This window comes from Macrobrachium rosenbergii, chromosome 24 (assembly GCF_040412425.1).
Source record: "Macrobrachium rosenbergii isolate ZJJX-2024 chromosome 24, ASM4041242v1, whole genome shotgun sequence".
NCBI classification, from domain to species: domain Eukaryota; kingdom Metazoa; phylum Arthropoda; class Malacostraca; order Decapoda; family Palaemonidae; genus Macrobrachium; species Macrobrachium rosenbergii.
The window spans coordinates 22171007-22188304 of NC_089764.1; the positions used below are offsets into that span (position 1 = coordinate 22171007).

General features: G+C 42.3%; 1 protein-coding gene across 7 annotated transcripts in view; it reads right to left on the bottom strand.

Moving 5' to 3' along the window:
- LOC136851921 (RNA-binding protein NOB1-like) overlaps positions 1-17298 on the bottom strand; it is a 68244-nt gene that overhangs the window by 20161 nt on the left and 30785 nt on the right. For all 7 annotated transcript variants that reach the window (XR_010857001.1, XM_067126281.1, XM_067126280.1 and 4 more), the window contains one exon: positions 15200-15319. Coding sequence is in view for 6 of the 7 variants with exons in the window: in XM_067126281.1 (XP_066982382.1) it covers positions 15200-15319 (120 nt within the window). In the remaining variant the exon portion in view is untranslated. The remainder of the gene's footprint in view (positions 1-15199; positions 15320-17298) is intronic.

Here is a 17298-nt window from a genome sequence, read left to right on the forward strand (position 1 = left end):
CAAATAACATTCAAAGGGTTTACAAGACTGGATCTGGGATGCAAACTTTAGACCTGCAGCAATTCATGTTCCTTGGAAAAACACTTGGCCTGAACCTCTTTACCTGATCTACTATTGACCTCCTGGAGGTCTCTGGTAAATAGAATCTCTTGGTTCGACAAATTATATAGAACTGAAGGCTTTTCAAAAGCCGTGACTTCAGTTGATTAGCCACCAGTGCAATGTTAGGAAGCTCCCAGAAATTCTCTTCTATTGATTCCGCCAGATTTGCCAGTCCACAGATTCACCATGACATTCACCCCTTGAGTCTTAGGTGTGTTCCCAGATCACTTTCAACATAACAAGTGAACACTCTGGGGCTAAGCTTGAGGCTGAATGGATTAAGGGAGAGAACTGGTGTCTTCAGAATGAGATACATTGTGGAACAAGACACAAACATTCAATAAAGTTGATAGAAGAGGCTTGCCTCTTTTGGCAAGGTCTTTGATCTAACATCAGATGACAGCATTTTGAATTTGAAACACCAACAATGACTCTCTCTCTGAAACTTCTTTAAAACCAGGAACCTAATAAAGATTTCAAGTTCTTTATTAGAATGGCAAATGGCTGCTCAACCACCCAGGATGAAATATTTGGGAATAATCCCATCAGACCTTTAACAGCAATCAAAGGGACATCCAGTCACCTGTCTCTCTCTTTGTCAGTAACAAATGAAATGTCTCATTGGTCTAATTGACACCACCAACCCACCTCCCCTGTTACCTTTCTTCCTGAAGGATCCGACCTTCCATATGTAAAAAGCCTTGGAACTGCCTAAAATTATATTTTCATAATAAAATAAATTTTTGAACATACTTACCTGGTAGTTATATATATAGCTTAAGTCCCTGACGTCACGGCAGAATTTCAAAACTCGCGGCAATCACCGATCGGTAGTCAGGTGAACCACCTGTGCGCCCTCTACCCAGGTACCTGGAACCATTCCAACTATTCCTCAGATCTTCCATGCCCCAAGTCTCTAGAGGGGAGGAGGGTGGGAATTTAATTATATATAACTACCAGGTAAGTATGTTCAAAAATTTATTTTATTATGAAAATATCATTTTTAAACATCTAACTTACCTGGTAGTTATATATATAGCTGATTGACACCTTTGGTGGAGGGTCAGAGACAGCCAACATCGTTGGAATTTGCTTAAGGTTAATAAACCAACTTAAGGTCCTTACCTGGATTAAGGAAGCTGACTTCAATGAACTCCCCCTCATTTTGTCTGCTTTCCTTAAGAGGTCCAGCAATCCACTCAGGGGCTGAAGACCTCTAGGAGCTGCCAACCGTGTACCAACCTCTATGTGACAGACAACCTATAATACCCTTGTTCCGGGCGCCACCAAGGAACAAAATGATCATTTGACTAAAATCAATGATTGTGGAAGACTGCATTCAATCTTCACAAACAACCATCAAAATTTCAACCATTCCAAGGTAAAGAACAAAGGGTATTGTTTTATGGAATTGGATTAAGGAAGCTGAGTTCAATGAACTCCCCCTCATTATGTCTGCATTCCTTAAGAGATCCAGCGATCCACCCAGGGGCTGAAAACCTCTAGGGGCTGTCAACCTGTGTATAACCTCTATGTGACTAGACCCTCCTCTCAATACCCTTGTTCCGGGCGCTACCAAGGAACAAAATGATCATCCCAAAATCAACGATTGTGGAAGACTGTGCCCAATCTTCACAAACAACCATCAAATTTCAACCATTCCAAGGCAAGAACAAAAGGTATTGTTTTATGGAATTGGATTAAGGAAGCTGACTTCAATGAACTCCCCTCATTATGTCTGCATTCCTTAAGAGATCCAGCGATCCACCCAGGGGCTGAAAAATCTCTAGGGGCTGTCAACCGTGTATAACCTCTATGTGACTAGACCTCCTCTCAATACCCTAGTTCCAGGCGCTTCCAAGGAACTTTCAAACCAATGATTGCGGAAGACTGCGTCCAGTCTTCACAAACAACCATAAAAAAATTCTCAATTCCAAAGGTAAGAAAAAGGGTATTGGTTTATGGGATTGTAGGGTATTCCCCTCTCCCATTACTGAATTAGATGCTATAAACGGACCCAGCGTATAGCAGTCTTCGTATAATGTTTGGACTTGTTTTAGACAGTGAGAGGCAAATACTGACTTGTTTCTCCAGAAGGTCGTGTCCAAGATACTCTGCAGGGACCTGTTCTGTTTAAGAGCTACAGAGGTTGCTACTGCCCTGACCTCGTGCGTCTTTACTTTCAGAATCTTGTGTCTAAATCTCTACATTCCATATGAGCTTCTTTTATCAACTGTCTGATAAAATAAGACAGAGCATTCTTCGACATCTGTACAGATAGCTTTTTGACTGAGCACCAAAGCCCTTCTGAATTCCTTCTTAAGTCCTTTGTCCTGTCCAGGTAGTGCCTTAGAGCCCTTACCTGGAATAGGACTTTCTCTCTCTCCCCCCCTGTTATGTCCGTTAGATTCGGAATCTCAACGTTCTGGGCCAGGGTTGTGATGAGTATTCATTTTTTGCAAGGAATCCTAGTTGCAGTGAGCAGATTGCCTTGTCTTGTCTAAAATCCATATTCTTGCTGAGAGCATGTATCTCACTAACTCTTTTCGCTGTGGCCAAACTGACCAAGAAAAGAGTTTTCATGGTGAGGTCCTCTTAAAGATGTCCTCTGCAAGGGATCGAACTTACTCCCCATGAGGAACCTCAGGACCACGTCTAGGTTCCATGCTGGTGAGTTCTGTACTCTCTCCTTAGCAGTTTCACAAGAATCTGAGTAGGTCCTGGAAATCCTTATTGTTTTAAGGTTCAAGTTTCTCATGTCTAAAAACTGCTGCCATCATGCTCCTATAACTCCTTGAAGTAGGAAAAATTAAAGCCTCTTAAAGAGGACCTCCCAATTTGGAGGTACTGGAAGAGGACACATACCTCTTGTAATCCTCTAAATATCTCCCACTTGGATTGGTATACCCTCATGGTGGATGACCTCCTTACTTTTTCTATAGAAAAACTTCTTCAGAAAAACCTCTAGCTCTTGTGAGTTTTTGATAGTCTGAAGGCAGTTACTTGTAGCGCTTGGAGTTTTGGTGATATCTTTCCAAGTGGGGTTGTTTGAGTAGATCTACTCTCTGAGGTAGGCTCCTCGGGATGTCCACTATCCATTCCAGTACCTCTGGGAACCAATCTTTTGTCGGCCAGTAAAGGGCCACAAGGGTCATTCTGGTACCCTCATGTGACACAAATTTTTGCAGTACCCTGTGTATTATCTTGAAAGAGGGGAAATGCATACACGTCCAAGTTGGACCAGTCCACCAGGAACGCGTCTATGTATATAGCCCCGGGATCTGGTACTGGAGAGCAGTAAGTTTCCAGCCTCTTCGTTTGCGCTGTGGCGAAGAGATCTATGCAAGGACGTCCCCAAAGTCAAATGCTCTGCAGACGTCCTGATGTAGCGTCCATTCTGTTGAGAGGACTTGATTTCCTGCTCAGAATGTCCGCCCTCACATTTTTTCTCCCCTTGGATAAAGTGGGTTACTAGTTTGACATTCTTCTCTTTTGCCCAGAGAAGAGATTCTCTTGATTGTCTCGTATAGAGACCTGGAGTGAGTGCCCCTTTGTTTGCTGATGTAGGCCAACGCTGCCGTGTTGTCGGTGTTGACCTGCACCTCTCTGTTCTCCACTGTGTTCGAACTCCTGAGAGCTAGAAGGATTGCAGTTAGTTCCTTCTAATTGATGTTTAACTTCTCCTGCTCTCTGGTCCAGGAGCCCGAGACTTTTATTTCCCTAGTGTTGCTCCCCATACTGAGTCCGACGTGTAACGGATAACAACACTAGGTCTGGGTTCCTCTGTTATAGAGAAAGGGACCTCCTGGAGCTTGACGGGGTCGTTCCACCACTGTAAATATTGCCTTATTGGTTCCGAAATGGGGATGCACTTGGTCTCCAGTTCTATTTCCTTGTCCCAGTTCCGATTTAGATGAAACTGTAACGGGCATAGAATTAACCTCCCAAAGGAGACAAACTGTTCCAGCGAGGAAAGGGTCCCCAGCAGACTCATCCATTCCTTTGCCGAGCATGTCTGTCTCTTTATAAAGTCCTGAAATTTTCTTAAGGCTTGTCCTGTCTTTGCAATAAAAGCCCGAAAATCCTGACTCTGAATCTTCATCCTAAGGTATAGAAACTTTTGGGATGGGATCAGCTGAGATTTCTATCTGTTTATCAGTCCCAATTCCTTCTATACCTAAATCGTGGTCTGAAGATCCTCCAGGCAGATGGGGAAGGAGCTCTGAGAGTCGTCTAAGTACAAGGAGATTTGATGTTTCTCGAGAAAAAACCTGCTACATTGGCAATCATCCTTGTGAAAATCTTTGTTAGACGCTTGATGCCAGTGCATCTTGCGTTTCCCTGAGCTAACTCCACGTCTTGGCTTCCAATATCTTGAAGCCTGACGTCCAATCAATGCCTTGACGCTTGACGCCTTGGGTTCATTGACGCTTGTCATCATGGTGTTTCACTCCTAGATGCTTGACGCCACTGCATCCAGCGTCTAGAGTTTCATTCACTACGCTCAGCGTCTTAAACTTCTGGACGTCTAGAAGCTTTAGTTGGACGTCTATTATCCTTCTTCTCTTTTGCCTGGTTGTCACGCTTGCAGCCAGGGAAGACAAAGTCTGCTGCATATTTTATAGTAAAGCTATATGCGGGGCTTCCTGCTGTTGGGGACAGGTTGGGGAAGCCTCAACTACGGCAATTATTTCCTCCTCATCGTCAATAATGGATCGTGGAGGGGTTCAGCAGACGAGTACCAATCCTAAGGAGGAAGAGGAGGATGTACGGAAGGCAGCACAGTGTCCGCCACGCTCTTGCAGCCTGGTATCCTGACTGAACAGGACTGTCTACGTTTGTTCTTAGTAGGAGAGCTACCCTTGGGGCTGGAAGGGAAGAGCTCCGGCTGCTCCAGTGGCTACAACCTGGAGTCTATGAAGTTTTATCATGACGTCCCTCAATATTGGGTAACTTGCTCTTGAGAGGTCTCGACTCCAGAGCCAGACGTCAACCCCGTCTGTTTAGGCTGAAACAAAGAGACCGAAACTGGAAAACCTTTCCCGTGGACGAACTTCAGAAAATTCTTGGAGATTCGGGTGCATGGGGATGTAAAAATACGCATCCTGGAGGTCCAGTGAGGCCATCCAGTCATGCTGTCCGACAGCTGCTAGAACCGATTTTGTCGTTTCCATATAGCGACCTTTGTTTTATTGCACAAAAAGTTGAGTGCAATCACGTCTAGCACCGGTCTCTAACCCCCAAGCATTTGGGGATCAGGAATAACCGAATGTAGAATCCTGGGGAAATCGGATCCTGAACTCTCTGTCTGGTCTCCTTTTGCAACATCATAGACACTTGTTGCTGTAAAACCTTTGCCTTGGTTCTGTTATTGCATTTGGCAGAAAAGTCTAATTGTCTTGTTACTAGAGGGGGCCTCCTCAGGCTGGACAGTCTGGCTCCTACCGCAGTCTGCAGGAGAAGAAAGGCAGGTCCTCCTTCTTCCCTGTGTAGAGCCTCTTCTCGTTGCCATTCATCTACCCGCCCTAGAGGAACCTCTATCGGAGGGCCGACCACGAAAGAGAGCTGAGATACCTGAAACACAGGAACCTCAGCCTTACTCTTTTTTAGCGATGAAAGTCGTTGGTAGGACTTTTCTTGCTGTTTTAGATCTTAAATCTTACGTGGTTTTCTGGGCCAAAGATGAAAAGGCCTCTTTACCAAATCTTGAGAGAAGGGGTGAGAGGAAAAAAGAGGTTAAATCAGTTCTGATTTTGATTGGACGTGACCCCATTAGCCAGGAAAGAGCAAAGATGGGCCCTTTTCTTCAGGAGTCCCGCTGAGAAAGATGCAGTTGATTCAGATTCCTTTATCCATTGGAACTATGAGTTCTTCTGTGTCCTTTGAATAATTCCATCTTCCTTACATCAGAATATCTCCAAATTCTTTTGAGGGGGTGGTCCAATCTGATTGAACTAACAACTTCCCCATGGCTTGACTTCAACAAGATTCGGAAGGTTCCTGGGAAGGGGCAGGTATTTCGAGGCCGAACGATTCTCTAGTTTGATACTAAACGCTAGACCTTGAGATAGTTTGGTTGGAGGAAAAACAAAGGCTGTCTTTCATTGTTTCTCCTTCGAAAGTATCCATTCTTCAGAAATGCTGCCCCTCTTAGACGCCTTCACAAGAGTAAATTCTGAAGGCGGGGAACGAGGAGCAGTCAGGATAAATTTCTCTGGGAAAAATTTCCGAAAATAGCTTCATAAGTCTTTTCAAGTCTGATAAAAGCTGATGGCCTTTATATTGTCTTTGTCAGAAATCTCTACAATAGGATTCACAGGAGAATGCGGATATTATCATTCTCTTCTTCCGATTTTCCAAGACGGAAGTAGCGACGCATCTTTCAAAATATCATCTTGACGCCTGGCCCTGGCTTGGCAGTCTCTTGACGCCTGACGTCGTGTTAACTTCGCCCATTTTCTGGAGCGTCTTGGCGCCCAGCTTCATGACGCCTGACGCCCTCCTGGCGTCCAACTTCTCGGCGCTTGACGCCCAGGCGCCCAGCTTCTTCCTGGCGCCCAGCTCGACGCCCTGGCGTCCCTGGCGTCCATACTTCTAACTTCGCTGTCCCGCCAAACCTAGAGGTTACTTGAGAACTGGCCTTGACTGCGACATCGGTCAAAAGCCCTCCGGTTGACGTGACAGCAACTGGTGGACGAAAAAACACTTTAACCTCGCCTTTCCTATGGCGAGGTGAGCGCCCTGGGAAACGCCAACAGGTGCGGCTCGAGGGGACGACTGCTCGGTAGCTAAAGCCTCTTGCCTCCCTTCGTCTGTCGACTTTCCTTCTCACAGGGGTTGGTGAGCTTGGAAGAGGTCTAGGACTAGGAGCACAACAGGACCGAGCGGTCGCACCCTCCACTGCACTTGCACTAACAACATATTAACACTTGTATTTTTTAGATCTCTTATTATCGATCACATATTATCCCTGTCTTCTGAGAGGGATTTTACCTGTTGGGCCAGGGTCTGAATGGCAGCCAACAAATCATTAAGTGTTGGGTCCTTACCTGTTTCAGTAGGGGGTTCAGAGACTACCACTACGGGAGAAGGATCAATAGGATAGTTAGCAAGGGGAAAAGAATTAACTATTCCCTGGTTATATCAAGAAGAGTGAGAAACAGTACTCTTGGCTCTTCTGAGCCGGTCTTTCATTCCCGTTCTTCAGACATACTAAGTGGGGATCCAAGGAGACTTTAGCAAGCCGCTTGCATCCCCACACACACATCTTCACACTCGATGAAGTCAGATATGTTATAAGAAAATCCAAAAGCGAACAAGCGAAAGCCAAGCCAAAGTGTACTTCACCAAAATAAGTTGCGAAAAAACACAGGCTACGAGCGAAATTCCATCGATGTTACCGACACAGCGGCAGGGAAGATCTGAGGAATAGTTGGAATGGTTCCAGGTACCTGGGTAGAGGGCGCACAGGTGGTTCACCTGACTACCGATCGGCGATTGCCGCGAGTTTTTGAAATTCTGCCGTGACGTCAGGGACTTAAGCTATATATATAACTACCAGGTAAGTTAGATGTTTAAAATTGGGATTGTTGAGATGGCAGTGCACTGCTGCTCTTCAAGGATGGCTGAGAGTGCAGCATAGGGGAATTGTTTCTGGGAAGAGGACCTTGTCCTGGGTCTGATGCAGGAAGGGCTGGCGCTTTAAAAGCCTTCTTATATTGTTGCTTCTTCCTGCATTTTGCCCCCTTGGGTCTGCTTCCGGTCATATCCTAGTAACTCCTCAAATTTGATACCACGGTGGGTAGCAATATTATTCAGCTTGGTTACTAGGTCGCTAGGAAGAGGTCACTACACATAAGGGAGGCAAAGAGGAGCTCCTTTACTGGTATAGACTTCTGGTCAGAGAATTTCAGGGCTTGACGCCTGAGTTTTAATTTGGACGCCGCCTCAAGCCTCCAGAAGGTGAATGAAGATTGGGCCCATGTTCTGAATTTGTAACCTTGGAAGCACTGAATCTCTTTGCTGGTCACAGCGGTATGCCTGAGATTCCATTAACGTCAAGGTTGAAATGCAGGACATTAATAGTTTCCTCACCTCAAACTCCTGAACACACAGGGTGTGGGCAAGGTAAGGAGTGTCCGCAAAAAAGCATGAACGGGCATGGTTTGCTAGAAATTTGCCTTTCTTCATCACCTCTGTGAAGCCTGCTAATGGTTTTGTTAGATTGTCCATGGGATCTGGCAGAACTGTTCCAAAGTCCTGGAGTTCCTTTAAAGAGAACTTCGTCCCATGGGCGGCTGACTCTACCCAGTTCTTTTCCCAAGATTTGAACAGTTTATTGGTGATAGATGGGAACTTCTCACCAACTGGTACTTTCCAGGCAGGAAGGTTCCTAGCAAGAACCTGGGTGCCCAGAGCACTACCTCCCAGGTCCTGGCAGATATTAGAAAGGAAGCCCTTCGCCTGATCCTGGGTAAAAATCATGGTTTCCTCCGGTACCATAGCCAGTCTTAGGTGTTTGGCATCGAAAGCGAAACTTACTACCTTTGAGGTGGACAAAAGGTTTTGCAAACTCTAACCTAGCTAGAGGGGTGCATACATCATTATCATAGAAGATGCCATCCACCGCTCTAGCTAGCCGTGATGCCACCACCCAGGGATTATACTGCTCTGGCTCGTCCTCCACCACTCTCAAATCTGGGAAATCATCTATATTAATGGGTGGATCTGACATTTGTGCTTGCTCTGGAGTCTGTCCCTGAGCCCCTGTATCCAAAGATTTTGCAAGGTGTAGTTCTATCAACTTGTCCAGCTTTGATTCCATTGCAGACATCCTAGCTTCTTGTGCCGCAAACTTTCTCTTGGTAGAAGCAGTTGTGCAGACTGAAATATTATCCTCATCAACGTCCATAGGAGCCGATTTACTAGGGATGCTGCCAGGAATCGGTTGATCTATTGGGGGTCGAGGCTCAGCATCAGATAGAACCCCCTCATCATCCATATTTTCAGATTCTCCCAAATCGACCTCATCCTCCGGTATGAAGGGTGGCACCACATTGGATGCATTAGGATCCACCACGACATCATCAGGTGAGTTATCATAACCCCTGACTGACTGAATTCTGGCCGTGGGGAAGAGAAAATCTCTTACACCTTTGTCTGGCAAATAGCCAAGAGGACCTTTTGGGCCGATTTTGGAGAATCCTCTTACCCATGATCTTAAATGTTGGATATTAATGTTTGCCATAGAGCCAAAACAGTGTGATCGCCTGTACGAGCCCATAACAGCCATTTAGTACATATGTCACACCCTTCCGACTCCAGTATGGATGGTCCGCACTTGTACACTGCAGGAGCACACCCCGACAAAACTCATGCTGAGTCTTGATAGAGTCTATCCGCTTCTTACAGGTGGCATTAGCGCACTTATTTGGCAAAGCCTATAAAAGAAAATAATACTATGAAACACCCCTAAAATGTTTAAGGAACTATGTTATATAAGCCATTATATCATGAGAAAAAACAAGCATATAGTTTTTATATTCTCGAATGAGGTGACATTCATTCTACTATCTTGAATGGCTGGATTCATGCCCAGTCGACATCCCGGTTCGAGGCTTGCCTCCAATGGGTGCTAGGCACAGGGGGAAGGGGGGGTACCCACTGGGGGAGAGCTACAACTGAAGGGCAATCTATGATCACAAACAAGGAAGTCGAATAGTATTGGGATTATGTCAGTTCTATGACAGAGCATCAGGTAAATCCATGCCATTCGAGTTGAGGGTATCACAGACCAAGAATGTGGGCTACCATGTAGGCTTAGCCTAGACTAGGGATCTAGGTATATCCAATATAGGACATCGATCGCCCCAGACGAATAACGTTGGCAAGAATCAATACTTTTACGACTTCATTGGTGCATGGCAACAACCTTACAGCTAATAGAACGACATATCTTTATTTGAGTTCATAACTCATTTCCATACTACACTATTCGACATAAAAGAGCTACTATTTCGAATCAATTTGACATAAAAAAGTTTCTATTTCGAATCAATTCTTCTTGAGGTATCTGGTAACTCGACTGGGAGCCAGTGTATCATATGCAATTTTTGTTACGAAATGTTTCTGAGTTGAAGGCTTCGACAGAGCTTTGATGGAACCTTCTAGAATGTTCCAGAAGCCCCCATCATTTTTCCACACTGATAATGGGACATAAATCGGAGGTTTTACACAAAAAACTCTATCAATATGTCCAAAATATAGTTATGTCACATAAATAACACTAAAAAGAATTACCTTAAGTACCGAAAAGTGGCTATCATCCGCTTTTAAACCTAAAAGTAGCAAAGGTTAGCCTAACTTTAGCACTAACGTTAGCGTTCAACACATCGATAATTTCATAGCAATCAGGTTTATATAAACTTTCCAAGCATGTTCAACAGTTCACGCTAGGGTTTTTTGACATGCTGAATCTAAAAATCCTACCCTACCTATGCTTTTCGCCTTAATTAAGGCAGAATTCTAGCCTAAATATGGGTAGCAGTATGACGCTCCCAAGCCATCATTTTGGACACGAAAAATTTATGAAAATATTAGCTAAGCAGGACTAAATTTTGTGACTGCAGTAGGGCAGGTACTTATCTTTTTCCCCGTTGACTGAGATAAAGACTCCATGCCAAATAAAGTTGAAATCTCTCAAATTAAGACGGAAAAGATTTTATCACACACCACCACAGCACGGCTAGAAAAACATTGGGTTGGCGACATGCTCATGCGCAGTAGATGTGTAGTCGCGTTTTGACCCGATTCATTCAAACTAGCCACGGAAGCGCAGACGGAAAGGTGTAACCAGTGGAGATGTTTAGCCATGAACTGATTCATCAATGCGGCGGATAGGGGTCAAAGTGCAGACCCCGAGACCTGATATCCTATCACAATAGTGACAAGCTTCCGTTAACCGGAGTGAATACGCAATATGACCCCGTGCTATAAGTTCTCTGATAAGGGATTTAGCCGAGGCGCTGCCTAAGGCAGACGTAACTGCATGAGGCTCTCACGGCTCCCTTTGACTAAAAATAATAATAATAATAATATGGGCACCGTGGCAGAGTGGTTTAGCTCATCGATGGACTGGTTAAGCAACATTGGGGCTGGTCAGTCATTGGATGGGTAACAGCTCTCCTCGGCATTGAATCCTTGGGAAAGGATCTTTACCATAATTTCCTCAGTCTACTCAGCTGTAAATGAGTACCTATTCTTGATGGGGTAGGGTCCAGCTATGGGTTAAATAGCAAAACTCAGCAATGATGGAAAGAAATGAAAGAATAAACGACAACGACATAAATGGAACCTCTGGCAACAGAGGAGCTTCATCCAGCAGCCAGATATACAGCCTAATTGACAGGGAGGATGGTTATGTACTTGGAGGTTGTCAACCAGCAACTGACCACCACAACGACAGTAACCAGCAACCAGAGACTGGAGCTACAGAGGCAAACCAGAAGAAGAAATGGACAAGAGAAGAAAATAAGGAAATATGGAGATGCTACATCAGAAACAACCCGACAGAAAGAGAGTACAGAAGAAGACTGGTCAACATCTGGAATGTGGGAAATAACACCCCTCAAACAGAACAGAGGCTGGCAGACCAAGTAAGGACCATAAACAAAAAGAACCGGCTCTCCACAACAGAAAGAGAGGAACTGGAAAGAGAAATAACACCCAAGCAACGAAGGATAAGAAGACGAACTAAGAGACGATGACACAGAAAACGACAGGAATGATGAGCTACCAAACAACGATACACGAGGAAACACCGAAGATGTAATGGAGAGGTTGGAATGGGTGGAAAAGATCAGACAATGGATGAATCCAGATACAGAAAGAACAAAGATCCCCTCAATGAAAGCCTACAACACAAAGAAACTAAGGCAAAAAACAAATGGGGTTAATGAAATAACAAGAATAATCCACACCACCAGTATCACAGAAACATAAGATATAACCTGGCATATGCAGGAGCAAGACTCATAGTAGAACTCATGGGGATACAAACACCAACACCACCATCACAACCAACCCAAGAGAAACCAAAACAGCAACCGCCTTGGAAAACGCCTGGAAAAACAAATCATGGTGATGAGATCTGAATTCAGTAAACTAAAAGATATTGCAGAAAAGAGGCTAAGAAGCAAGAAAACAAGAGAGGAACTGAATGAGAAATACACAGTACAGGAAAAGGGACTAAACAACACATAGAAGATATAAAACTGAGGCTTAAAGCCAAACCACATAAGATCCAACGGTACATGAACAGGAATAAAAGATACCAACAGAACAAACTCTTTGGAACCAACCAGAAAAGACTATACAGCCAACTAAGAGGGGAAGACAACCACCAGGGAAATTCCTGAAGCCGAACCAAGTAAGAGACTCTGGGAAAACACATGGAGCAATCCGGTATCACACAACAAACATGCAACATGGCTCCAGGAAATCAAGGCAGAAGAAATGGGGAGAATAAAACAAAGATTCACTGAGATCATGACAGACACAGTCAGACACCAACTAAAGAAAATGCCCAACTGGAAAGCCCCAGGTCCCGATGAAGTCCATGGATACTGGCTCAAAACTTTTAGGCCCTACACCCACAAAGCAGCAGAACAACTCCAGCATTGTATCACAAACCACCATGAGCCCAAATGGATGACCACAGGGACAACATCCTTAGTACAAAAAGACAAGAACAAGGGAAATATAGCAAGTAACTACAGGCCTATCACCTGCCTACCAATAATGTGGAAGTTATCACCTGCCTACCAATAATGTGGAAGTTATCACCTGCCTACCAATAATGTGGAAGTTACTAACAGGTATCATCAGTGAAAGGCTATACAACTACCTAGAGGATACAAACACCATCCCCCACCAACAGAAAGGCTGCAGAAGGAAGTGTAGGGGCACAAAAGACCAGCTCCTAATTAGACAAAATGGTAATGAAGAATAGTAAGAGTAAGAGAAGGAGAACCAACCTAAGCATGGCATGGATTGACTAGAAAGCCTTCGACATGATACCACACACATGGCTAATAGAATACCTGAAAATATATGGGGCAGAGGAAAACACCATCAGCTTCCTTAAAAACACAATGCACAACTAGAATACAGTACTTACAAGCTCTGGGATAAGACTAGCAGAGATAAACATCAGGAGAGGGATCTTTCAAGGCGACTCACTGTCCCCGCTACTCTTCGTAGTAGCCATTCTTCCCATGACAAAAGTACTGCAGAAGATGGATGCTGGGTACCAACTCAAGAAAGGAGGCAACAGAATTAACCATCTGATGTTCATGGATGACATCAAGCTGTATGGTAAGAGCATCAAGGAAATAGATACCCTAACCCAGACTGTAAGGATTGTATCTGGGGACATCAGGATGGAGTTTGGAATAGAAAAATGCACCTTGGTCAACATACAAGAAGGCAAAGTAACAAAGACTGAAGGGATAAAGCTACCAGAGGGGAACAGCATCAAACACATACATGAGACAGGATACAAATACCTGGGAATAATAGAAGGAGAGGATATAAAACACCAAGGCATGAAGGACACGATCAGGAAAGAATATATGCAGAGACTTAAGGCAATACTCAGGTCAAAACTCAATGCCAGAAACATGATGAAAGCCATGGGCAGTACCAGTAATCAGATACAGCACAGGAGGAGTGGAGTAGATGAAGGCTGAACTCCACAGCATAGACCAGAAAACTAGAAAACACATGACAATACACAAAGCACTGTACCCAAGAGCAAATACAGGCAGAATATACATAACACGAAAGGAAGGGGGGAAAGGGCTACTAAGCATAGAGGACTATGTCAACATCGAGAGTAGAGCAATGGGGCAATATCTGAAAACCAGTGAAGATGAGTGGCTAAGGAGTGCCTGGGAAGAAGGGCTGATAAAAGTAGACAAAGACCAAGAATGAAAAACAGAACAGAGGAATGGCACAACAAACCAATGAACAGACAGTGCATGAGACAGACAAAAGAACTGGCCAGCGATGAAACATGGCAATGGCTACAGAGGGGAGAACTCAAGAAGAAACAGGAGGAATGCTAACAGCAGCACAAGATCAGGCCCTAAGAGCCAGATATGTTCAAAGAACAATAGATGGAAATAACATCTCACCCATATGCAGGAAATGCAACATTAAAGATGAGACCAAAAACCACATAGCAAGTGAATGTCCTGCGCTTGCACAGAACCAGTACAAAAAGAGTTATGATTCAGTAGCAAAAGCCCTCCACTGGAGCCTGTGCAAGAAACACCAGCTAGCTTGCAGTAATAAGTGGTACGAACATTAACCTGAGGGAGTGATAGAAAACGATCAGGTAAAGATCCTCTGGGACTATGGTGATACGTGCCAACAGACCAGACGTGACACTGATTGACAAAATCAAGAAAGTACCACTCACTGATGTCGCAATACCATGGGACACAGATAGATGAGGAAGAAAGAGGAAAACTGATTCAAGACCTAAAATTGAAATAAGAGGGATATGGAATATGCCAGTGGAAATTGTACCCATAATCACAGGAACACTAGGCACGATCCCAAGACCCTGAAAAGGAATCTGGAAAAACTAGATGCCAAAGTAGCTCCCGGACTCATGCAAAAAAGTGTGCTACTAGAAACAGCGCACATACTGAGAAAAGTGATGGACTCCTAAGGAGGCAGGATGCAACCCGGAACCCACACTATAAAAACAACCCAGTCGAATAGGATGACTGATAGACCAAAAAAAAAAAAATAAATAAATAAAAATAATAATAATCTTGAGTTCTTGTTCTACCTTTTACAATAAATGGCCTAAAATATTGTATTTCTCTGTTCTTATGCTTTAGTAACCCCTTTTATCCTCATAATTCAGTTTTATATTTTGCTTTGCTCTTACTAATCTTGTATTTTCTTCCTCATAATACTTACACTGATTTGATATAAGAAAACATAACTTCTTTTGATAACAATTATCAATTAAAATGCTTTCTTCAATACCAAAGTGACTTCAAAACAAATGGATACCACTTACTATCATTCCTCTAGTGTTTATTGGCTTCTTGAAGTTAATCCAAACTTTTTGTGTTCCATCAGGATTGATTTTTACTGCCACTCTCTTCAAGGTTTTGTTGCCACATTTTGGACAGAATATCTGAAACCATAAGTAAAAAATGTAATCAAATTAGAAAGAACTAAAAGAATTTTTAATTAATGGCAGCAAGCTTTTTAATTAATGGCAGTATAAAAATGGGCTAAGAAACAGATTGACTGCCAGGATCCTAGTAAAATTCTTGAAGGAATGTTTTCCCAAGATTGGGAATTTGTTGTTGGTTGTAATGATGATACAAAAAATAAATTGGTTTTACAATTTTACAAGCTGTACACCAAAGATGGTCAAATCAAACATTAATAACTTAATACTTAGTATAGAAAAAATACAGTTAAGGTCTATTAAGAAATTCAATACTTGATTTGACTGCCAGGATCCTAATAAAATTCTTGAAGGAATGTTTTAATCCAAGATTCGGAATTTGTTGTTGGTTTATCTGATAATGATGATACAAAAAATAAATTAGTTTTACAATTTTACAAGTTGTAAGACATAGCAAAAGTGTTTAATCATTAAATACTAGGGCTTCCAATCAAACATTATAACAAGATGAGATAATACTGCACCAATGTCTTACCTTGTGAATATAACTTTTTATGCTACAAATGACTAATATATTCACTAAAATATATAAATCATATGACAGGTATAACCTTGAGTGCTAATTATTGTCCTAATATTACCATTTTGTATTTGGATTTTCATGAATAAAATTTTTAATTATTACTCATACTGAAGGCAGACTAAAATATATTAATAATCTAATGTCATTGAGTATTATGGATAGCCTATATTACCTGATATTAATTCTACACACCCGGACTATAGGAGCTCTTTAATACTAATAATGACCCTTATTATACAGGCTCCTCTCTAAATTTTTTATATTAAAGGTATTCATATATTTTAAGTAAGACATACTAAAAGAGAATTTAATCTTTAAATACTAGGACTTCCAGCATCTTAATCATATACACCACCTAAGATGACTTCTGGAGCTGTCTGCTCACAGTTCTGTACAACTGAGACTATTTGGGCAATGGCAGAGACTTTATGTTTAACTATCAACTTTCCATTAATAAGATGTTCCTACTGGATCTCCCACATGCTGACATAGGTCACTTGCAGGTATTAAGGAGGAAAAAGTTTCTTCACTAAATGTCCAATTTGGTAATCATTAAAATCATTTTCCAAGGGTAACGAAGGGGATGGGGTGGACAGGAATAATGTATGGTACAATCATTCAAGTTTTAGTCTTTGTGCATGACTGTTATATTGTAAAATATAAGACTGTAAATGTTCACTCACCAGGCAGTTAACTGAGTTGTACTTACAACTGGATTACACAATATACTGTAGTGTATGGACAAACAAAATGAGCCCAATAAAACATGTTAGTTGGGCCTTGAAGCACATGTGATATTTCAAAACTGACTTTGTCCGCATGAAATTGCAAAAGTGAGAAGTTTGTCTGTTGCCAGAACATGAAAGAATCACTGCTTCTTTCTGCCGAAAAATTTTTTCAAAATCACTGAAATATTGTGCTAGAGACTTCCAGTGCTTGCAAAATGAAAGCTAAGACACCAGACTTTGTCTGGGGTGATGCAAATTTATATGAAAATATTTCAAAACCAAAAAAGCTACATTAGTTTTATTACTATATAAAAGGTATTGCAATATAAAACAGTGCAAACATTAAAACGCATAAAAAAAAAGTAATTTTTGTATTGAAGGTAAAATAATTATATACAAATATTTTTGACATGGAATATAGAGAGATCGTGAAAACATAAAAGAAACCATGATTATACTGATCATTGGAATTAAATATATCTTGATATCCATGGGAATATATTCTTACATTTTTCTATTTCAAATGTTAGCTATTCTACATACACTTTAATCATCATACATGGTCATTTGTTATCTGATCTTCATGCATTATATTATTTAATATACATTTATTTTAATTTTTTCCTTCATTTTTCTTTGTTAATTTTTGTTACATTACTTCTCATATT